Source organism: Leucoraja erinacea, chromosome 1 (assembly GCF_028641065.1).
Source record: "Leucoraja erinacea ecotype New England chromosome 1, Leri_hhj_1, whole genome shotgun sequence".
In the NCBI taxonomy this organism is placed as follows: Eukaryota; Metazoa; Chordata; class Chondrichthyes; order Rajiformes; family Rajidae; genus Leucoraja; species Leucoraja erinaceus.
In genome coordinates this window covers 65,412,530-65,437,631 of record NC_073377.1, presented here as the reverse complement: position 1 = coordinate 65,437,631, position 25,102 = coordinate 65,412,530, and the positions used below count along the sequence as shown (strand labels likewise).

At 41.3% G+C, this 25,102-nt stretch overlaps 1 protein-coding gene across 5 annotated transcripts in view; it reads right to left on the bottom strand.

Annotated features, from left to right (window-relative positions):
* lnx1 (ligand of numb-protein X 1) overlaps window positions 1–25,102 on the bottom strand; it is a 153,786-nt gene that overhangs the window by 12,298 nt on the left and 116,386 nt on the right. For all 5 annotated transcript variants that reach the window (XM_055636085.1, XM_055636111.1, XM_055636101.1 and 2 more), the window contains exons 7-9: window positions 18,476–18,607; window positions 11,521–11,698; window positions 9,328–9,559 (exon numbers count right to left, since the gene is read on the bottom strand). In XM_055636085.1, coding sequence (XP_055492060.1) covers window positions 9,328–9,559; window positions 11,521–11,698; window positions 18,476–18,607 — 542 coding nt within the window. The remainder of the gene's footprint in view (window positions 1–9,327; window positions 9,560–11,520; window positions 11,699–18,475; window positions 18,608–25,102) is intronic.

Below are 25,102 nucleotides of genomic sequence, written 5' to 3'. Positions count from 1 at the left end.
TTTATTAGGACTAAATTCAATCTCATTGCCTAATGATCAATATCATTCTAAGGCATTCCTTGCTATTAGCAATTCCACTGATGTTTGTGTCATCTGAAAACCTACCAATCAACTTATATTGATATCCAAGTCATGAACAGGCAGGAAAGTCGCAACACTAATCCCTGTGGATGTTGATAACATCACTATAGTTAGTCTAATACTAACACAGGGGTACTTAATACAAATATTTGAAAGGTAGGAGAACAGGTTTAACAAACCAGTTCACAAAGCAAAAGTACATAGAACAGTGGAGCACAGGAATGGGCCTAATGGTCCACAATGTTTGTGTCGAACATGATGCCAAGTTAAACTGATCTCATCTAGCTGTACATAAAACACATTCCTCTATTCCTTGCACTTCCATATGTCTATCCAAAAGCCTCATATACACCACTATCGTATCTGTCTCCACTGCTACCCCTGGCAATGTGTTCAAGGCCCCGACTACTCCATGTGTGGAAAAAACATGCTCTGCACATTTCATAATTTTATATACTTCCATCAAGTCTGGCCTCAATCTTCAACGTTCCAGAGAAAACCGTCCAAGTTAATCCAACCTCTCCCTGTAGCTTAAAGCCTCTAATCAGCACAGCATTCTGGTAAACCATCTCCAAAGCCTTCACATCTTTCCTGTACTGGGGTGACTTGAGCTACACGCAATACTCCAAATGCAGCCGAACAAAAGTGTTATACAGAACAGCATCATGACTTCCTGACTTATACACCATGCCCCTAGCAATGAAGGCAAGCATACAATATGCCTTCTTTACCAAGTGATTCTGTTTTAGAAACATTGAAAAAAATAAGTGCAGTAGGCCATTCCGCCCTTTCGAGCCAGCACCGCCATTCAATATAATCATGGCTGATCATCCAAAATCAGTATCCCGTTCCTGCTTTTTCCCCATATCCCTTGATTCCGTAGATTTTGCAGAATTACAGACCACAAAAATACAGGATGGTTATTAATATCAATATTTAGTGATTTGATTTGAATAAATAAAAGGAAGTGGTTTCCTATTGCTGAATGTCAGTACAAACATGGCATAGCTTTAAAGTGATTGAAAAAGAATGCTGAGATGACATATGGAAATCCACATAATGAATGCACACTACGTCACAATTAATGTGATGGATAGAATTCAATATTAGTCTTAATAGAGAATTGAATAAATTCTCATTGGGAAAATAAAGGATTAGGGCTACAGGATGCAACTTAACATATTACCCTGCAGGAAAGCAGTTCTAGATTTAACGGGCTAATTAGCATCCATTGTGCTGTGCCATTCTGTGATAAACATAATTGTTTTGATAGATTGGCGAAACCTAGTGTTGAAGGACCACATTTATTGCCTTGTCAGTTCAGTCCAGCTGAATCATAGTGGGAAATGTATTTTTATCTGATGATGAATCAGCCACCCTTCTTAAAAATTCCTGAAATAGTAATTAAGACGACTCCATTCTCTAAACCTGTCAGCAAGATTTCTGCAGCGACCCACAATACTTACATTCCTGCACTGGACGTGGTAAATAGAAAATGAATCCCATCTGAACTAATATTTAAACTGTAAATGTTCCATGTGCTGTTTAAACATTCTTTACAACTGTAGTTAAGTACAATATAAACAACAACAGTCTTGGACAAGATGTGAAATACCAAGGAACAGAGCCAGGCATTCAAAATATCAGCGACAACACTTGTCTACTTGTGAATTACATGCTGCTTATTTACAAGCGAATCTCGAGCTGTCATCTATAGCCTGTTTGAGTTTGAGAGGGGAACAATCCTCCTCTAAATGTGTAGCAAGCAACTGCAGATGCTGGTTTATACCGAAGATAGTTACTAAATGCTGGAGTAACTCAACGGATCAGGGAGCATCTCTGAAGAAAAGGAATAGATGACGTTTTGGGTCAGTCCCTTCTTCAGACTACTTCTTCCCTCCAGAGATGCCGCCCGATCCTCCTGCATAAGGGTAGTAGTTCCTGATATGGGTCAAATTTGCAGCAACTTGCAAAACAATGAATCAGGCAGAATTATAACTTGCTGAAATGAGTTGGAAAGTTGTGGTGTTCTGCATTCACGGGAGGATTAGGTGGCAAGCATACCTACAATGTGATGGAAAGAAACAAGGTAGTAAAATGTAAATTGCAGCGAGGCTATTTAGAAATTGTGAAGTACATAACGGGCAATTGAAAATGTTGTGAATGCTAGTACAAGTAATTGTGGAGAAAGTGTTTTTGAGACGATCGTATCAATAGCACACTCACTGGCAATATTTGGGGACACAAGGTTAAATTTGAAAGGCACGTTACTTATAACACAAGTATAAAAATGAAGTGGTTATTTAATTATATATGTTTAACATAATTATTAGATTTACAATAGACAATAGATGCAGGAGTAGGCCTTCGAGCCAGCACCGCCATTCAATGTGATCATGGCTGATCATCCCCAATCAGTACCCCGTTCCTGCCTTCTCCCCTGACTCCTCTATTTTTAAGAGCCCTATCTAGCTCTCTCTTGAAAGCATCCAGAGAACCTACCTCCACCGCCCTCTGAGGCAGAGAATTCCACAGACTCATCACTCTCTGCGAGAAAAAGTGTTTCCTCGCCTCCGTCTTACATGTAAATATCAAGAACTATTTCTATTTGGTAGAGAACTATAATTTTAGTGTTTTATCCATACTGTTACACAGTCAGGCTATTACTCCCCCCCCGCCAATCACATCCCAAACAATAGTGCATATCTAAAATTCTGTGTCCGAAAGTGTTCTCTGAAAAGTAAAATTCAGAACTGAGTGGCAGGGATATGGGATGAAGACAGTGTTTCCACACCTCAACATTTTTTTTCCTTAAATAGAATCCCAAATTTCGTGGAATTTGATGGCATTTCCTAAAAATTCCAAAGACTTCTGTGACCCCTGGTTCTGGACTCCCCCAACACTGGGACCATTTTTCCTGCATCTAGCCTGTCCAATCCCTTAAGAATTTTATATGTTTCTAAAAGATCCCCTCTCATCCTTCAAAATTCCAGTGAATATAAGCCCAGTCGATCCATTCTTTCATCATATGTCAGTCTTGCCATCCCGGGAATTAACCTGGTGAACCTACGCTGCACTCCCTCAATAGCAATAATGTCTTTATTCAAATTAGGAGACCAAAACTGCACTCCAGGTGTGGAGTGCAAAACTCCAGGTGTGGTCTCACCAGAGCGCTGTACAACTGCACTGTACAACTGCACTAACCTCCCTGCTCCTATACTTAAATCCTCCTGCTATGAAGGCCAATATGCCATTAACTTTCTTCACTGCCTGCTGTACCTACATGTTTACTTTCACTGACTGATGTACAAGGACAAAATGTGTAAGAAAGAACTGCAGATGCTGGTAAAATCGAAGATAGACACAAAATGCTGGAGTAACTCAGCAGGTGAGGCAGCATCTATGGAGAGAAGGAATGGGCGACGTTTCGGGTTGAGACCCTTTTTTGGACGTCTGAACAAGGGTCTCGACCCGAAACGTCGCCCATTCCTTCTCTCCATAGATGCTACCTCACCCGCTGAGTTACTCCAGCATTTTGTGTCTACCTTCGATGTACAAGGACACCTAGGTCTAGTTGCACCTCCCCTTTTCCTAATCTGACACCATTCAGATAATCTGCCTTCTTGATCTTGCCACCAAAGTGGATAGCCTCACATTTATCCACATTATACTGCATCTGCCATGCATCTGACCACGCACCCAACCTGTCCAAGTCACCCTACAGCGTCATAGCATCCTTCTCACAGCTCACACTGCCACCCAGTTTTGTGTCATCCGCAAACTTGGAGAAGTTACATTTAATTCCTTCATCTAAATCGTTAATATATATTTTAAATAACTGGGGTCCCAGCCCTGAGTCTTGCGGCACCCCACTAGTCACTACCTGCCATTCAGAAATGGACTCGTTAATTCCTATTCTTTGCTTCCTATCTGCCAACCAGTTCTCTATCTATGTCAATACCCTACCCCCAATACCATGTGCTCTAATTTTGCACATTAACCTCTTGTGTGGGACCTTGTCAAAGGTCAATGGATACTGGATGGATCATAGTTACAAAGTGCCTCTTTGGAAATATACCCTCTATCCGTGGGTTTTTCATACCTACTTTTCATTCAACATGAATGGAGTTAAAGACTCACACAGCATGGAAACAGACCCTTCAGACCAACTTGTCCATGCCGACTAAGATGCCCCATCTATGAATGTCCCACTTACACACAGTTGGTTTGTATCCCTCTAAACCTTTTCTATCCATGTACATGTCCAATTATCTCTTAACTGTCATTATAGTACCTGCTTCAACTACCTCCTCTGACAGCTCATTCCATATAATTCATCTCATTTGAATCTGAATCTGAATCTACCCACCACTCTGTATAAAAAAAAGTCACCCCTCAGGTTCTGCTTAAATCTTTCACCTGTCAACTCAAACTTATGTCCACTGGTTCTTGATTCTCCTATTCTGTATAAAAGACTATCTATTACCCTCACAATCTTATACACCTCTATAAGATCTATACAAGTGTCTCCAGCGCTCCATGCAATAAAGTCCTAGCAAACCTCTCCCTATAGCCCAGGTGGAAAAACTATCTTTGCACTTAGATGTTGAACTTGGTTGTCAACAGAAGCAATATTTAACTGGATTGAAAGTGTATTAAATATGCACAATAATGGACAGTTTATCCTCTCACCTGTCTTACAGATGGAACTGCTAACCATATAACTACAAAATGGAGAAACATTGACCAAACACTCAATGCAAGTTATTCGTGTGAAAATAATTATTTTACTGTGTAACAAATTAATATAACCGATGCAAAATGTATATTTAGTTTATGACATCATTACCAATAGGTAGTAACAGCTATTATAGAAATTCCAGCTATTGTGTTGCATTCAAAAGCAATATTTTTTGATTAGAGTGCTAATTATGCACATAGAATGACCATGTCACTTTATGTCAGTAATATAGTGCGATAAAAGTGTTGTATCAGAGGCACTCTCCATCAGGCTTTGTTTCCCTGTATGTCTGAGCATCCGTTAAGCAAAAAAATGGATATGACCTTTCACCAAAACCAGAAAGGTTTTGCATCTGAAATAGATAATATTGATGAATGGTGACCAAATTGCAAAGTTAACCTTGTTTACCCCTTCCGCAGATGTTGTCCACCGAGTATTTTCAGCAGCCTCTTTAATTTTGGAAAATCAGTAATTTCCATGCCTCATCTCTCAGTTCCACCTTTATTTTTTTTCTCTCCTCCGTTTTCATTCACCTCATAGTTGCATCAGCTTCAAATAACAAGCCTTCATCGCTTCCTGACAGCGGGCACCAGTCTCACTTTGTCTTTCAGTCTCTTGTGGTCTCACCCTTTTACAAACCTTCCTCATGTTCCATTCAACTCTTTGCAACTGAAAAATGATTGACTTTTAACTTATTTTCAAAATTTCAAAGTATTCTTAGCTCTTTGCTACAGTCCATATACACTCAGGATGATGTGACCAAATTCTGCTCTAACTCCATCGAGTGGGCTGAATCTCAAACAACGATGCAATGGAGTACAGGGTGTCAATACAACAACCTCTCCCCTGGGAAAGCAAAGGAGAGGGTTATTGATTTCAGAAAGCGGACTGGAGTACTCTCTCAGTCTATCAATGGTGCTCACTTGGAGATGATCAAGAGATTTGAGTTGAAAGTTATCAATAATAAACTTTTATTGATGGTCTGTAAATGGTTGCATCATGGCCTGGTATAGCTATTGCAATTTGCAGGAGCACAAGAGGCTGAAGAGAATGGTGGACTCAGCCTGTCCAGCACAGTCCTCCCCTCCATCGCAGCCTCACAAAGACGGCATCTATCAACACGGATCCCACTGCCTATGCTCTTTACTCACTGCTACTATTGGGCAGGAGTTACTGAAGCCTGAGGTCGCACACCACCAGGTTCAGGAACATTTTTCTTACGATTATTAGGTTCTTGAACCAACCTGCACAAAATACCTTGTTAACAAATTACTGTGGTCCACCTCTTGCACTATTATAGATTTGTTTTATTTTCTAATTATGTTTTTGCACTGATGTCATGCCTTTTTGCAGTCTTTCTTAGAAATGTTGTGTGATTTATTATAACTTGTTTTTGTGCACATGTCTTGGTCTATGTGCCCATGATGCTGTTGAAAGCAAGATTTTAATTGAACCTGTACCTCACCATGTTTGTGTATATAACGAGAATCTGGAATTGACTTGATGTGTATTGAAGCCCCAAAATATCAATGTATTTCTAGATGTCGTAAATAATAGTAAAACATCACATATTCTATTTTGCTAACTGCATAATGGTAGGTAGCATCCTGAGGAAATGGTTATATTGTGATATTAGTAGATTGAGAAAACAAATACATTTTCAGTATGTCCTCCCCCTTGGACTGGGGCCATGTTCTTCAGCAATCGTGTAAGGAAACACTCTTGTACACAAGAGAGCGAGAGAAATTTTGAACTCCCTTCCACAAAGGCGATTGATGTTGTGTCAACTGCTGATTTGAAACCTGAAACTGATAGAGATTGTTGTTAACCTAATGTATAAAGGATATGGGGGAGAGGCGGATATGGGGAGATAGGATGCAGATCAGTCATGATCGCATTTACATGGCCTCGAGGGTTAAGTAACCTACTCCTGTTGTTTTGCTCCAACAATGGCAGTGTCCGCATTGTTCACTGCCAGAATGAGCTGTGTAATGTGTAGACTACCACAATAAAAGCAGAGTATTCATTTATCCAAGGTCTTTAAAGTAATGTTTTTTATATTAAAATAGGGCACTTACTCCTGTAAAGACAGATTGCCTACAGTTGGCTGGGATTCAGCAGTGCCAACTTTGTTTCATGTGGCCCGAGGACGACATGAATACTGGGGATCTACACTTTTGCTCTCCTGAATACATACTGCGCAGGATGATTACACAAAGGACTAATTCCTTTGATGAAAAGCTCACTGCTTTTTCTCTAGGTTCTCAGTCCTTTTAAATGACATAAAACTGCAACTTAGTGCAGCTAAGAAAGTGTCCACAGCACCTATTACAGTTGCACAACAGTTAGCAATATTTATTTTGTTGGAGGGGTGAAGCAGCAGTTAGTTCCGCTGCCTCAGTCCAATTACCCGACTTCGATCCTCAACCTCAGATGATGTCTCCGAGTACAGTGTACTTGGCATCAAAGATCCTATAGTGGAGCATATATAATCTCTGTTACCCCTGGTGCTCTGGTTTCTTCTAACATGTTGACAATGCGCTGGTAGGTTGAGTGGCTACTATGAATTATTCCTATTGTAGGTAAATAGCAGAAGAATCAAAGAGGAGTTGATTGGGATGTCAGAAAGAATGTATTGCAGCGGCCCAGACGGAGGAGAGGGAAATAGGACTGATTGGCTATCTTCAGTCCATCATGGTGACTGAGAGCCAGCATGAACTAGATGTACTGAATGACCTCTTTCTGTGCCACAATAATTAATATATGGACTTTGCAAAATAGTTTATAAACCCAGTAAATGCTAATAATTCCAACAGATATAAGATTTATTCTGAAACATTTACCACAAAATGCAATTTGACCCCGCAGTAAAATTCAAAAATAATTCCTGGGTTGACTTTAATATCCTCAAATTTGTTTTCTAACACTTTTCAATTTCCATGTTTAATATTAGTGTGCAAACGAAAATATACCTTCCATAGAACAGACTGTAGGAAAAAACAAACAGCAATATATTGCAGGTTCTAGAAATCGGAGAGAAAATAGTCAGTCTGGAAATACACAACTAGTGGAAATACACAACGAGTATTTGTGGACAAAGAAATCGATTTAAGATTTCAGACCAATTACCAGTAAGACGTCATTGATCTGGACAATTTCCTCTTCATATGTGCTGCCTGACATGCTGATTATTTCCAGCATTTTTATTTTATTTTAACCTAACAGCAGCATGTATTCCCGATCAAGTGGAAGAAACTGCTTGGTATGCATAAAATAAGAATTTGAAAGTCATTTAACACTACAAACAACTAATGCTATCTCCAAAACTAATGCTATATACAAAAAATAAAGAAGAATTCCATAAATGCTACACAAAAATAAAGTGCAGAGACCTTGGAAGTTTAATGTACCAGATGGCATTAAAAGGGCTCCGCAGAGGGGAGGCAAAAGCCATTTTTCTTCATGGGCTCTCCATCACAGACAGGGGTCAATTGAGTAGTTGCTACATATTTTACAACGTATCATTTTCCAACCAAAAAAACAATCAAATTCTGGCCTACGATAGTTATTTTTGGCATTTTCAATATGAACCAGATTCCACTATGGTCACATCTTCTTAAGCATTAACCTTGGAACAGGCCATTGACATACACCAAATTTGGTATTCTATCCTTTTGCCTGGACAATTAAGGTGCATATCTCCATTAAATTAACAATAGACCTATGTAAGAAATTTAATTTTTAATTGGGTGAGAATTGTACACGCTGTATGATATGGATTCATATTCTTCCATTCCTGCAGTCCTAATATACTTTGGAATCAGAGTAGACAATAGACAATAGGTGCAGGACTAGGCCATTCGGCCCTTCGAGCCAGCACCGTCATTCAATGTGATCATGGTAGATCATCCCCAATCAGTACCCCATTCCTGCCTTCTTCCCATATCCCCTGACTCCGCTATAAGATACCTATCTAGCTCTCTCTTGAAAGTATCCAGAGAAACGGCTTCCACCGCCCTCTGAGGTAGAGAATTCCACAGACTCACAATTCTCTGTGTGAAAAAGTGTTTCTTCATCTCCGTTCTAAAGAACCCCTTATTCTTCAACTGGTTATGTATGCAGTAATAATGCACCCTCAACAATTCCTATGTTCATTGAATAAAGGAACTCAATCTGTACTAAGCACAGATTGCTACTATTACTATATTAGGGACAAAATATGACTAATATATTTAAGAAGGAGTTAGATGTGGCCCTTATGGCTAGAGGGAGAGAAGGCAGGTACGGGATACTGAGTTGGATGATCAACCATGATCATATTGAATGGTGGTGCAGGCTCGAAGGACCGAATGGCCTACTCTTGCAGCTATTTTCTATGTTTCTATAACATACTACAAAAAGCAAGTCCTATTCACTGTAAATCAAGGTCTTTAGATTTGGCCTGGTATTGCAAGATTGTAACTAATGGGGATTAATTGAACAAGACAGTGTGAATATCTACTCACCGGGGCAATACTAGCCACATATTCCATGATGGTGACCAGTCCTCTTCAGGTAAGTTGTTTTCATTATAGTTGTGTAGTGCAAAGCCATCAGCATTGTCTTTTTCTGCCACCCTTAGCTCCAAAGCTTTGAAAATAACAGAAGAGGAGGCAGCACTCTGCTTTATAATGGACACGGCTTCACTTTGTGTTATACTGGTAAGTTCAGTGCCATTTACATTCAATAGAATGTCACCTAAGGGCAAAGACAGTTCAAAATGCAGATCATAATTTGATGGAGACAAGCATATGACCCAGTTTAATTATACATATTAATCTAAAAACTATTTTCGTTCAAAGTATATCTGCTTAATTACATATGGTTAAGAATTATACATTTACACAGTACAAGTGGAAATTATACTTGAATATGACCTCAATATGAAATTAACAGTTTTATTCATGCACTGTATTTTTTTAAATTTTCTTGATTTATGGGATGTCGGTAACGGAACAAGCCGTTCATTTGCTCCTGAACTTGTGATTAAAAAAGTGGTTACCAGCTGTCTGGGTTGACTCACTGTCTGCATCTAATGTTGCTTTCTTCAGACAATAATAAATATTACGCAGATACATTCCATAATGAATGAAACATCCGTAATTCATTTGCAAGCATCAGAAAAGATCAAATAAGTGGACAATGAGTTTGAGGTGTAATATTGTTGGGTGTTAATCCAAAAACAGAAAAGGATAACTTCAGCCAATCCAGAGACTGATACTTGGAATTATATCAATTACAGGGCAGTTTGATAAAACATCCAATATGACTTAAAAGCTGAGCCCAATAAGACCGAGACTGGGCACGGAATTGGAATTAGGGCGGAACCTGCCTTTCTTCGATCTTTGGTCCATCTGACAAATTTTGGATATTTTTGATATTGTGCCGGAAGTTTCCTTTGGGGATAGATTAGAATCTTAGTGAGTTTGGTTAATCAGAATCTCAATCTCCCATTCCCCAAGCAGAGTTTGAGCACTGTTTAACACTAACACTAGGTAGTGTTAAAGTGAAAGTGGTGTATGTGAGTGAGCAGAGTCGCTTCCATTGACACAAATATTTGCAGATTTTTTATGCTATGGTCTCCAAAATATGCTAATTTTTATACACTGTATTGAAAAGAAATGAACATGATTATACATTTAAAGGAAAACAATATTTGTTTAACCAATAACCACAGACATGTAGACACAAAATACTGGAGCAACTCAGCGGGCCAGGCAGCATCTCTGGAGAGAAGCAATGGGTGATGTTTCGGGTCGAGACCCTTCGTCAGACTGATGGCAGGGGAGTGAGTGGGACAGAGATAAAGCGTAGATGGAGACTGTAAGACTGGTGGGAGAACTGGGAAGGGAAGGGAGAGGGGATGGAGAGAGAGGGAAAGCAAGGGCTATTTGAAGTTAGAGAAGTCAATGTTCATACCGCTGGGTTGTAAACAACCCAAGCAAAATATGAGGTGCTGTTCCTCCAATTTGTGCTGGGCCTCACTCTGACAATGGAGGAGGCCCAGGACAGAAAGGTCAGATTTGGAATGAGAGGGGGAGTTAAAGTGCTGAGCAACCGGGAGATCAGGTAGGTTAAGGCGGACTGAGCGGAGGTGTTCAGCGAAATGATCGCCGAGCCTGCGCTTGGTCTCGCCGATGTACAGACGTTGACGCCTGGAACAGCAGATACAGTGGATGAAGTTGGAGGAGGTGCAAGTGAACCTCTGCCACACCTGAAAAGACTGTTGTGGCCCTTGGATGGAGTCAAGGGGGGAGATATAGGGACAGGTGTTGCATCTCCTGTGGTTGCAGGGGAAAGTACCTGGGGAGGGGGTGGTTTGGGTGGGAAGGGACGAGTCGACCAGTGAGTTGCGGAGGGACGGTCTCTGCAGAAAGCAGAAAGGGTTAGAGACGGGAAAATGTGGCCAGTGGTGGGATCCCGTTGGAAGTGACGAAAATGTTGGAGGATTATATGCGACGGCTGATGGGGTGGAAGAAGAGGACAAGGGGGACTCTGTCCTTGTTATGAATGGGGGGAGGGGGAGCAAGAACGGAGTTGTGGGATATCGAGAAGACAAGAGACATGTAAAACAGATGCTAAAGGAACACACAATTGAATGTACTCTAAATGGTATTAAAAATATTATTGCATGTGCTATTTGCAAAAAATTCTGTTACCATTTTTTATTCTTCCATCATTCCCCAAGCATCCATTGGGATGAACGTTTGTAACATAGATTGGGAGATCCCAGTTTTTGCTTTGTAGGCCACCTGATATTGTCATTCCCAAAGACTCATGCACTTCTTTGTTAACATTGATGATCTTTTCGTGGCACGTGAAGGCATGAAGGAAACTCTAGAGAAGACACAAATAATTTGTTAGGTACAATAGCAAAATGTTTTCCCTCCATCACAGTGAGGAACGTGGGGAATCAGTTGTGGTGGATGTTTATAACCATATAACCATATAACAATTACAGCACGGAAACAGGCCATCTCGGCCCTACAAGTCCATGCCGAACAACTTTTTTTCCCTTAGTCCCACCTGCCTGCACTCATACCATAACCCTCCATTCCCTTCTCATCCATATGCCTATCCAATTTATTTTTAAATGATACCAATGAACCTGCCTCCACCACTTCCACTGGAAGCTCATTCCACACCGCTACCACTCTCTGAGTAAAGAAGTTCCCCCTCATATTACCCCTAAACTTCTGTCCCTTAATTTTGAAGTCATGTCCTCTTGTTTGAATCTTCCCTATTCTCAAAGGGAAAAGCTTGTCCACTCAAAGGGAAAAGCTTGTCCACAAAAGTTTATATTAACTTTTATGTAGTTGTGTATCTTGTTGCTTTTTTTTAGTATGGCTGTATGGTAATTTGAATTTCACTGTTCCTTAATTGGTACTTGTAACAATAAACTGACCTTGAAACCTTGAACATCATCTACTGTATACGTTGTTCACGATGTGGACTCTGATACATCGGCAAGACCAAACGCAGATTGGGCGATTGTTTCGAGGAATCCGAGGGGTAACTTTTTCACACAAAGGGTGGTGGGCGTATGGAACAAGCTGCCAGAGGAGGTAGTTGAGGCTGGGACTATCCCATCATTTAAGAAACAGTTAGTCAAGTACACGGATAGGGCAAGTTTGGAGGGATATGCACCAAGCGGGACTAGTGTAGCTGCGACATTGTTGGCGGTGTGGGTGAGTTGGGCCCGTCTCCACACTGTATCACTCCATAACTATAACACCTTCGCTCAGCCCGCCTGAACCAACCTGATCTCACCGTTGCTGGGCACTTTAATTCTCCTTCCCATTCCTTCACAGACGTTTCAGCCCTCAGTCTCCTCCATTGTCAGAGTGAGGGTAAATGCAAATTGGAGGAACAGCATCTCATATTTTGCTTGGGCAGCTTACAGCCCAGTGGTATGAATATTGATTTATTTCACCAGGTAACCCCGGCATTCACTCTCTCTTTATCCCTCCCCCTCCCAAGTCGCACTAGCTTCTCATTTTCACCTACAAACAACTGTTTCCTTTATCATCGTTACTTTTTTGCATCTTTCATTCATTGTTCTTTATCTCTCCACGTCACCATCTATATCTCTCGTTTTCCTTATCCCTAACCAGTATGAGGAAGGGTCTCAACCCGAAACGTCACCCATTCCTTCTCCCCAAAGATGCTGCCTGTCCTGCTGAGTTACTCCAGCTTTTTGTGTCTATCTTCAGTATTAGATGGCTAATGAGTGAAGACTCAGTTATATACAGCACCAAGATACTGAAGTCAGGATTCCTCACATTTAGACAGTGGTCTGTGCTGGAAGCAGCAGATGCTTCAATTAGATTTGACAGTTTTGGATCAGTATGAACAAAAACATTCCACCACTCACTACTGGTTACTGTCTAGTAATCACAATAGGACATGAGCTTATATTAAGGTCAAACATGTAAGAATGATGACTTTTAAATATCTATCTTTTGGTCTAGAGATCTTTGGGAAAATCATCAACTTGGAGGAGTTTTTCAGTACTTTTAGAATGTACAGAAGATCTTGGAACTTATTAAATGGGTGAGGAGGCAGAGCATAGAAAACTAAGAGGATGTACATGTAACTGCATATTCCCCGTAGAAATGGTCTCAACAAACAACAGAAAATCTATCACTGAAAATAATACGGATTATCCAGACTGCCAATTACATCACAAATGGAACCAGAGCAGACCTGTAAATAAAAGTACACTTACATGTAGGAACATGATATTGTGTTATAGATTTACTGCATAAACGTTCAACTTGTTTTATATATCCATTATACAAAGATATGCATAGATGACCTTGAGAGATTGCTATGATTTCTTATAGCTTAGGCTGATTTATGTTAGAAAATTATATTACAATTATTTCATAATCTCCAGCAATTGCCACTGTGCGCATTTGAGAATTGTGGATGATCAGCCATGATCACAGTGAATGGCGGTGCTGGCTCGAAGGGCTGAATGGCCTAATCCTGCACCTATTGTCTATTGATATAGATCATTTTTGAGGTTTCCTACATCAAGCTCTTAATTTTACAACTAGCCAATCTAAGATGGACAACAGTGCGTTATGCCAGGTGAAGGGGGTGCTTGTATTCCCAGAAAATAGTTTGTATTGCGATTTTCCACAATGAGAAGCCACATTATCTGTGTTTGCATCAAGAAATTAGTTAAAAAATAAACGGTGTTTATTTAAAAATAATATAAATAGTGTGGAAATAGGCCCTTCGGCCACCGAGTCTGCCCCGACTAGTGATCACCGACCACAAGTTCTATCCTACACACTAGGCACAATTTACAGAACCTAAATTAACCTACAGACTTGCACATCTTTGGAATGTGGGTGGAATCTGTGGCACGCAGAGAAAACCCACGCGGCCACAGGGTGAACGTAAAAAACTCCGTACAGACAGCACCTGCCGTCAGGATTGAACCCGGGTCTCTGGTGCGGTCAGGCAGCAACTCTACTGCTGCGCCACTGTGCAGGCCCATGTTCTGCTGCTCTGGTTCCATATGTGGTGTAATTAGTGGTCTGGATAACCCATATTATTTTGTTTCCATTGTGACTGTACCCTCTCCCTTGGATGTCACTCTGATCCCGATCACTGGCTGACTGACCAGGAGAGGCCAATTCCCTACATTATTGTTAACAGCTGATTAGCTGATATTGGATCAATTAGCTCATACTGGTTAGCTACTGGAGCCATGTCAGCCTACTCTCTTTGAAACCCAGGCATTCTAGCCAGAGAGGTGAAGGGGAAGACTGAACCACAGGGACAAATCTGAGATGACCAGTGCCACTGTGTGGTCAAGACTGGGTTTCTGGGAAGAATCCCATGACACCCAACTGAGGCTGAACTAAGAGGCCAGGTCAAGTCTGCAATGCCAGAACCTCTTCCTGCCCACCGACAATGAGGAACTGCACATGCACAGGCACAAAGACTGGTCATCAGGATAATCCAGACACCGCCAGAGTTGCCTATTCGCGGCCAAAGCTGAGCCATTAGGAAGAAGCCCAAGAACGCCAGCACCTTCTCTCAAGGCAAGGCTGAACTGCAGGGAAAAGCCTGAGATTGCTACAACTCTTCCTTCGAAGACCAGGACTAAGCTGCTGGGACTGGCCCGCGATCACCTGCATCATAGCACATGCGTTCTGATGGTGAAGGACAGCGCTTCCCTGCAGTCCTGGACTTTCTTATCACTGTAAATAAAATATATCACACAAGTTCACTCTACTGCGAGTGTCGCTGTGGTCACTGCCGAACCTGGTGTCGTGAGTACTCCTTCACCACTTTGTCTATCTGTGTCATCACATTTGGACAACTTTGTACTCATACGCATGGACTCCATTGTATAACACACTCCAGGGCACAAACATAATTTTGATATTTGCTGGGTATGGGGACATAATTATCTTGAGCAAAAATCAGCCCTCTCCACAGAAACAAAGGTTACTGAATGATAAACTTCTAATTTCATTAGACAAACCAAAATAACTTTTTCAAGTATTGCTATAACTAAATTATTTGTTCATTTTGCAATTAGACCGATGCATTTGTGTTTGATTGAGGCAAGACAGTTTAGTGACACGAGGCTGAGGGGAAAACTTGACGTCATCTTTTGCATGGGCATTTTGGGCTGAAGGGCCTGTTCCTGTGTTGTAGTGTTCTATGTTCGATGAACCCCTTCACATTAAAAATTGGGTAACAATTTGTGCTAAGTTCATTATATCCCACAGGAAAATACAGTTATTTCAGAAATGAAATAACAGTCCCTGCAAATATTATGCAAACACTTAACAGGCTGTCTATTAATTATATATCTCTGAATTTAAATATTTTCTGAAAGTAGTTAAAATTGTGACCTGCTCAAAGAATAATCAAAAGGGCCCAAGTAATACTCGGATTTTTAAAACCCGAGTGGAAATCCTATTGCATTCAATTGTTCAGCAAAATAAGTTGAGCAGACTCGACCAAATTTCTTGGTGGTCACATCAAATTATCGAGAACTCTGGATCAAGTTATATCAGCAAGATCACAGGACTGGCAGATGCAGAAACTACGATCTTAATTCCTTAACAACTTATCTTTTAATCGTGGGAGTTGGGGAAACATCACAAGATTGGTTGATTGCCAGAAGTTCAGCACTTCCTCGGCACTGAAATGGCAGCTGAGATAACGTGGTTAAGGCCATGAAGCCACCTTCTGATTCAGCAACGGAGATAGTAGGACGATTACACTGATCTACAAGTTCCTGAGCTAACATTTAATGCTCAGTTAAACGAATCTCCATAAAACTGACAAAATTCAGACTGAAAATGTTTCACAAAGACTCAGTATTTCAGAAAACCTTTCCAAGATCTACCACTGCAATAGAGTTATGACAAAGCAGAAACTTTTTAATCTCAAGAATCTAAATGAGTGGAAATGTGAAAGAACAAAAAAAAATGTATAAACAAGTAATTGAAAGCTGAATAAGTGCTGATAAAATCCAGGCGCAAAGCAGACATTGTTTATCTTCAGATACATCGGAGTACACTGAGTGACTCTCCATTGCCATTTTTACATCACTCGCTAAGCCATTCTTCCGGCAACTCTAACCTCCAAGTAATTTGCTATGATAGACATCAGCTTCAACTGACCTTCTTGTTCACAATGAGATAAATATTTGGAAATATTTAGCCTAACAACCATTTCATTACAGAAACATTGCACATAGCCATCATTTTGGTGTCCCAGTCCTAAAATTCTGTTTACAAAATATGTACTGTACACTGTGGGACATCAGTTAAAGAAATGACATTATTCTTAGACCTTTTTTCCAACTAAAATGAAATGTTCTTCCATATATGCTTTGCAAGATTCAACTCTTTTTTGCATGGAGTCCCCTCAAGCTGTAAAGCAAAGATTATTTATCTGTGCCATGTTTCTCTAGCCATTAATGTAAATGGAAGAATGTCTCGTTTACATGTGTGTGTACCTCTCCAGCGCTGGTACAGTTAACAAAGGTGTTGCCAACAACTCCATCAACTTGGGTTCGATCCTAACCTTCAATGCCATCAGTGTGGACTTTACATGTTCTAACCGTGACCGCATAGGTTTCCTCCGGGCGCTCAACCGTGAATTGGTGGATTAATTGGCCACCACGAATTGTCCTTAGTGTGTAGTAAGTAGTAGAACTTGGGAAAGGTTGATGGGAATGTCAGGAGAATAGAGTGTCAGGAAAAATAGGAAGTGGGATTACTAAAGGGCCTGTCCCACTTTCACGACTTAATTCAAATCCTCTGCCGCGTTTAAAGGACCTGAAAAAAAAATCAAGATCATGGTAATCTACGAACTCCTACGACCTTCCACGACTATGTTCACGAACTCCTGTGAGTATGTCTACGAATTCCCACAACTATTTCGATGCCCTCCTTACGAGTAGGAAGGAGTTGCAATTTCTTTCATCCCGACTATTTTTTTACTCGTGAACATTTTTTATCGGGCTGTAAAAAACGTCCCGACTTACCTGATGCCACGGGTACCTACGGCTAGCATAACGAGCCGCTACGATATATCTACAAACTCCTACGGACTCATTACGAACATTCTGCGAGTTTGAATCAAGGGGAAAACTCGGGAGAATTTGTGAATAATTCGTGAAAGTGTGACAGGCCCTTTAGTCAGCCAGTATAAGCGAGTTCGGTATTCTGACTGCGCATGCCCAGGTCAAAGGTCACCATGCATAAACAGCCCTGGAAAGCAGTAGAGCAATGAAGCAGTGGACCTTAATTTCTTCCATTTTTTTCAGCTTTGATTCTTCTAGGTAAGAAAATACTGCTTTCAAAATATGAAATTGTTGTATTTATTGTTCCTTTGTTAAAAGCTAAGATTATTTTGTTGTTTTTATTGCTTTATGCTTTGGTGAGTGAGCGAGATCGTGCTCGTCTGTGGTCGGTGTCGGGTCTGGGTCTGTTGAGTTGCTGCTGGGCCGTCCCATCCCCGTCCCCTCCGGGTGTCTCGTCCCTGTCCTGGGTCGGCCGGATGTGTCGGGCAGGGCTTGTAGCCGGCGCGGGGAGGAGGCTGAGGCTGCTGCAATGCTTTGTGTGTATGGCTGGTGCTCGGCTTTCGCTGGTGCCGAGGAGGTTGGTTGCTGGTGGTCCCTGGCCCGTCAGGGAGTGGGGTTGGGCTGGAGTTGCTGCTTCGTCTCCGCGCTTGCTGTGGGCCTGGGGCCGCTGGTGGCGTCAGTTCAGTGCTGTCGGTTGGCCCAGCGGGGGTTGAGCTGGTGTTGGCGCTTCTTCTCCGCGCTGGCTGTGACCGACAATACCGAGCTCGCTTATTGACTCCATGTGCAGACTTGTCTCATCCCATGTCGCATGGAAATATGGAAATGTCTCTCCGCACTCAGACAAATAATACTTGGTGTCTCAATTAAACAAGAAAATGTAATCTTTTAACAACCGCTATGTCTTCATCTTTATGAGAATAATAAAACATTACTAATAATTATTGCTAACTAACCACAAATAAATTTAAAGGGGGCATTTAACTTTGCAAAAACATGTCAATTTAATACATCCTTTGCACTTATTTTGAATCCATTCCTATCCATACCTTGTTGTTCAGATTTCTTTCAGCAGGACTAGCTGGGTTGTTGTTGTTGTTCCACCTGCTCTCTTGCAAAATATCAGGGGTTCTCGACCTTGTCTTTCTTGATACAATAAAATGCACTCGATCATCACTTATCTAACGATAGACAACACAAGTCAAACAATCAGGGAAACATTTGTATTTAAAACACACACATTGCACACCAGAATTCTGTAACGAAACAGCCAGGATTATTCCAACATGAGAATTGCAGATGTATATATGAAAATATCAGTTCAACATTGTTTACAATTATTTTATTATTATGATATATATTTAGGTTCATTTAGCACTGTCATCACACAGATTGAAGTCTGCCCTAATACTAGAATCGTTATGGCAAAATATGAAATCTGAAATCATTTAGCAGTGCCAAAATTGATATGTTAATTTCAAAATAAGAGTGAGAAAATTATGACCATGAACGGCAATAAATTAGCGGAAGTGGAGCAGCTACAATATATCTGCACAGAAACCACCAACAGTACAACACATGGAACTAAAAAGGAAATTAAGAAAGCAAAGAGTGGTCATGAAATATTGCAGCAGACTGCATTGAGGTAAATCCAAAGATTCTTTAAGGAGTATATTATGGATGAGAAAATAATCAGGGAATGAGTAGGACCCACGCAGAACAATGCAGTCAATCTGTACATGGAACTAGAAAGTATAGGTGAGATCCTAAATGAATACATTTCATTGGCATTCACAAATGAAATGGATTTTGTATTCTAGTCTATTCTAGTGCAGGACTGCCTTAATAAGGAAGATAAACTTATTGGGCTTAAAGGTGAATACATTCCCAATGCTGGATGAGATATACCCCAGGTTGTTATGAGAGGCAATGGAAGATGTTGCAGGTGCTCTGGCTGAGATTTTCTAAATGCTTAGAGGCCACAGGTGAGGTGCCAGACGACTGGAGGATTATATGTTTGTTATAATACTCAGGAAGAGCAGCAGGGGAAAAGCCGTGCAATTATAAACCTGCGAGCCCAACGTCAAAAGCAACGAGGTTATTGGAAAATATTCAGAGGGACAGAAGGAATGATCGATTGGAAAGGCCAGGAGTAAACAGACTTTGGCAGATGGACTGTTTCTATGTCATGTTACTCTGCAACTTTTGTAGAATTCATCTGGATAAATAATTTCTGAAGTTTAAATAAAAACATTGTCCATCAGCATAAATGATGCTTTGTGGCACATCGAGTAATGATATGGACCTGCAGAGACATCCTATGGTGCACATCTATTGCTCACTAAAAGTGGCAAGACCGGTGGATGAGGTAGTGAAAAAGGCACTTGGCATGGTTGCTTTCAAAGGCCAAGGTCCATGGGGTATCGTGTAGCAGCTGTACAAAGATACAAAGACAGTAATAGGAAGAATATGATTGCAGCAGAGAGGGTGCAGAAGAGATTCTTCGACCTGCTGCCCTCTGGAAGGCGCTATAGATGCATCAAATCCAGGACAAACAGACTCAGGAATAGTTGCTTTCCGAGAATTATATCTACTATAAATTCAAATTCACACATGCACTGACTACACCGCCCAACACGGACTTCCATCTGTATATATGTATATATGTATGTAGCGCTGCAGAATTTGTGCACCTATTCCCCCCCCCCATCTCCCTTCTGTTTTTTGTTTTTTTCTGTTTCTTGTTTTTTGTGCTAAATTGTATGTATGCACTGAGTACGAGCAGCTTTCAGTTTCACTGTACATGTATAGTGACAATAAATGGCATATCATATCAGATTCACCAGGATATGGCCTGTGAATATGAAAAGGACACATTGTACTGGAGTAACTCAGCAGGACAGGGCAGGACAGGGCAAGCAGCAGCAGCATCCCTGGAGACCATGGGGGGGAGGTTTTGATAGGCAGCTGGTTGGAACAAAGGACATAGATAAGAAAGGTAGGTGTGAGACGGGTTTGGAGAGTCACGGATTGTAACGGCAGAGGGAGGAAATTGGCAGCGGTGGGGGAATGGGGAATGAGTGGAGGGGAGACATGTGTGGGAGTCCAGGTGTCTGAGAGATACCTAAAATTGGAGAATTCATTATTCATACCGTTAGGTTGTTGGCTACCAGGCAAAAGAGCGGAGGTACTGTTCCTCAGTTTGCGTGTGACCCTGGAGGTCAGTATGGTAATGGGAGTTGATATGGTTAGCAACCAAGAGATCCAGTAGGCTTTGGTGGACCGAGCGCAAGTGTTCAGCAAATGGTCACCAAGTCTATGTTTGGTCTTGCTGATGTAGAGAAGGCCGTATTGGGAATATCAGATGCAGTAGATGAGATTACAGGAGGTGCATATTGTCAATATAGTCAATATTTATTACATGTCATTTGAACCTCAGTGAGGCTCAAACGAAACTCCATTCCACAGCCGTACAAACAAAGACAATTTCCTACAGACATACTAACAATTCAATTTACAGAAACATCCATCACAGTGAACCCACTGTGATGGAAGGCAAAGTCTCGTCCCCTGCGGGAGCTCCGGAAAGCCGTCTCTCCACCCGGACCCACGCGCTCCCGATGTCCCGTCAGTCCACAGGACCTGCGGCTGCAGCTGGAGCTTCCAAGCTACGTGGTCGGGCCGCAGCAGCGAGCCACCACTGCTCCCCACGTTCCGAAGCCAGCCAGTCCACATGGTGAGTCCACAGCTCCGCGACTCACCAGACTGGAGCCCCCAGGTCATTCCAGCTGGAGGTCGCTCCTCGGTGCTAGGCCCCAACGACAACGGAGACCCGACAGGAAAAAGGTCGGGTCTCACGCACAGGGAAGAGAGTTTAAAAATGTTCCCCCTTCCCTCCCCCCGCCCCCCGCATATACACAGTTAAAAAAACTATTTAAAAAACACAAACAACTACATTTAACAAGACAAAAAATAAAAAAAGACAGACAGGCTGTAGGGGGCGCTGCAACAGGTGAGTCGCGCCACCACCAATCTCCCGCCTTCAATCACATGAAACTCACCTGGAAGGACTGCTGGAGTCCCTGGATGGAGGCGAGAGAGGAGGTATAGGGACAGGTGTTACATTGGGTGAATTTGAGGGTAGAATGGAAGTTAGTGGTGAAGTGAATGAAATCTATGAGGCAACCCCAATGCAATCATCGACGTAGCCAGTGAATGGTGGGCTGTAGCTATAAGGAGAGATTGGATTGGATGGTGTTAATCTCACTGTAAATAAAGGCTGGGGTGGTGGTGGTGGTGGGGGAGGGAGAAACCTCCAGATATTTACAAAATTATTGAGACACACAGGCAGGAAAGATAATCAGAATGTCTTTCCCAGGGCAGGCAAGTCTAGAACTGGAAGCACAAGTTGAAGGCGAGAAGAGAGACATTTAAAGGAGATTTGAGGAGTAAGATTTTACAAACAAAGGGTGGTGAATATTTGGAACAAGCTGCCAGAGGTGATAATATAAGCAGATATATAACTATTACAACATTGAAAGGCATTTGAACGGGTACTTGGTTAGGACAGGTGTAGAAGGATACGGATTTAATGCAGACAAATAGGATTAGCATAAATAGGTATTGTGCTCAGCTTGGACCATTTGTGCTGAAAGGGCTCATTTCTGTTTTGTACGCTTCTATGAATGGATGAAAAATTCAAGTTGTTGAAGCAGTTATTGATCCATTCAAACCTGTACCATTGATCCTGATAGTTCAGATAAATGACTTACTGCTGAATTTTAAACACTTCATGGTTGGGTCTAAGATTCCTCACAAGTATAAATGTTATATAATAATAATAATAATAATAATAATAATAATAATAATAATAATAATAATAAATACTTTATTGATCCCCTCAGGGAAATTCAGATGTCCAGAAGCCCCCAACCAACAAACCCACAGATTCAAAATGAACGCAGACAGAAAATACATAGAATACACTGTGGACACTACCTGAGAGCAATAAATATTTAAAAAAGACGAATAATTAACAATTAAAAAATTAAAAATTGCAAGAATGCATCCACCTACAGCCTAGCGGTCCGAATGATAAAATCTAATGGCTGCAGGGGTGAAGGATCTCCTGAACCGCTCCGTTCTACAGGGCAGGGAGAGGAGCTAGTTGTTGTTCCGAGTGCTCTTTTGACTCTCCAGAATTACATGGAGAGTCAAAACATTGCCCGGGGTTTTTCAGGATGACCTGCACCTTGTGCCTCATACACCTCTCATCCATCCCAGAGTCTACTCTCCCCTCCAGCACTGTAAGTTGCTATGTTCTCAATTTACTTAAAGAGAAGTAGGTAAAAGCTTACTGTGAATTTTACAGCTTTAAAATATATGCAGCTTAAAGAGTGCAACATAATTTAATTTGTGGGGTAACCAAATCTGAAACAGGAGACTTTGGAAGACTGTTGGAAGCTGTCCATTCTCGTAAATTCATTTATAAAATGGGTACCTCTTTTGAACCTGTTCAATATCAAATCTTTTCAGGGATATCCATTTTACACAATGATGGACCATTAGTTTATATTAAACAATTCCAAATAGTTAATAGCCAAAAGCAACAGATTTGCTCCAGTGATTTAGAGTCTTGTTACTACACTGACTAAGATCATTCAAGGTCTCAAACTAAATCCAAATTTGAAGTGCAAACATCCACAAATACTTATCCCACTGAAGATAAGTAAATAATTTCAACATTATTAATCACCAATAAAGGGCATTATTCTAGTAGACTGTTTTTATGTGTGATCTTGCCAGCTGTTTTCCAGTGTTACCATTGTATCAAGTACCATAGGCTTGTAATTAATTGCAGCACGAAAAGTTCACGTCTGATTTCAAGGGGTCCAAGAAGGTGAGAGCCTTGCTCCTGTTAAATAATGATAACCATGTGGCCTTCAAAAATGTCTAATTTGTCGAATTACAGCTGTGGTTCCAACTGTTCTGTCCCCTATTCCCTCTGGGTTCTATATAATGTTGTCAACATCAGGGAGAATTGCTGCACGTCGGAGGGAAGCAAATTAGTCCATGCACCAGGAAAATACAAGAGTATGCAGGAGACTAACATTCAGGATTTGGGCAAGTTAAGTTCAGGTTGATTATTGTCATGTGTACTGAGGTACAGTGAAAAACTTTGCTTTGCATACCATCTAATTCGATCAGATAATGCGAGACATGAATACAATTAAGTAAATATTGACCAGAATTGATAAAGCAAAGGGGATGATAAAGAATGCAGTATATTGTTCTCAGCATCATAGCGCAGCAGTTTTATAGACAAAGTCCAATGTGAGATTAATCGGACAGTACGTTAGTTTATGGAAGAACTTCAGAAGCACGATAACAGAGGAGAAGAAGCTGTTTCTGAATCTGGTGGTGTGCACTTTCGACCTTCTGTACCTTCGGCCAGATGGGTGTAGGAGGAATGATAGGGGTGGGAAAAGTCTTTGAACATTTTGGCTGCGTTTCTGAGGCAGCGCGAAATGCAGACAAAGCCAATCGTGTGAAATCTGGTCTGTGTGATGGAATGGGCAACGTCTACTACTCTCTGTAATTTCTTGAGGTCTTGGGCAGAGCTGTTGTCAAACCAAGCTGTGCTTCTCCCTGTCTACAAATAGAAGCTGAAGTGGGAAGGTCAGGTGCAGAAAGTTGTTCAGTGCTGATATTGCAGAAACGGATGACATCCTACGCAACTGCTTTCCTTTATCAGTTCCCACGCACTTACTGATGAAGTCTGTCATGGAGTGTTCCCCAATCGGAAACCATGGATGTACCATGAGGTCCATTCTCAGCTGAAGGTTAAGATTGCAAGATAGTTTCCTGCGCAAACCAACTAGCAGGAGTATTCACGGACATGTTTAGCCTCTCCCTACACTGTTTTGAGGTACCCACCTGCTTCTAGAAGATATCGTAGTGCCAAAGAAGATTTCATATTGGCTGCATTAATGGCTGCAAGATTTCATGCCTTAATGATTACCTTCCAGTGACCTTGACATCCACCATCTCAAAGTGCTTCGAGAGGCTGGTTATGGCACACATAAACTCCAGCCTACCAAGCAGCCTTGATTCACTGCAGTTTGCCTACTGTCACAACAGGTCCATGGTTGATGCCATCTCCCTGGTCCTACACTCATCCCTGGAACATCTGGATCTGACTCTTTTTCATGGACTACAGCTTTGCTTTCAATAGCATTATTCTAAACAAGCTCATCTCCAAACTCATGGAACTTGGAGTCTGCAACTTGATCCTCGACAGGATCATGACATACAGATCAAAATCAGTGAGGAGAGATACAAATCATCCTCCACAATAATTCTTAACACTGCTGCCTCGCAAGGATGTGTTCTCAGCTCCCAACTATACTCCTTACACACTCAGCCAAATACCAATCCAACTCAATCTACAAGTTTGCAAATGATATCACTGTAGTGGGCTAGATATCGAAACATGATGAGACAGAGTATAGAAAGGAGATTGAGAACCTAGTGTCTAGTGTGAACCCGGTGTCAAGACAACAACCTCTCTGTCAATGTGAGAAAGCAAAGGAGATAGTGATTACCTTCTGGAAGTGAAGCAGCACATACCCCAGTATACATTGACGGTGCCGAAGTAGAGATGGTCAAAAGCTTCA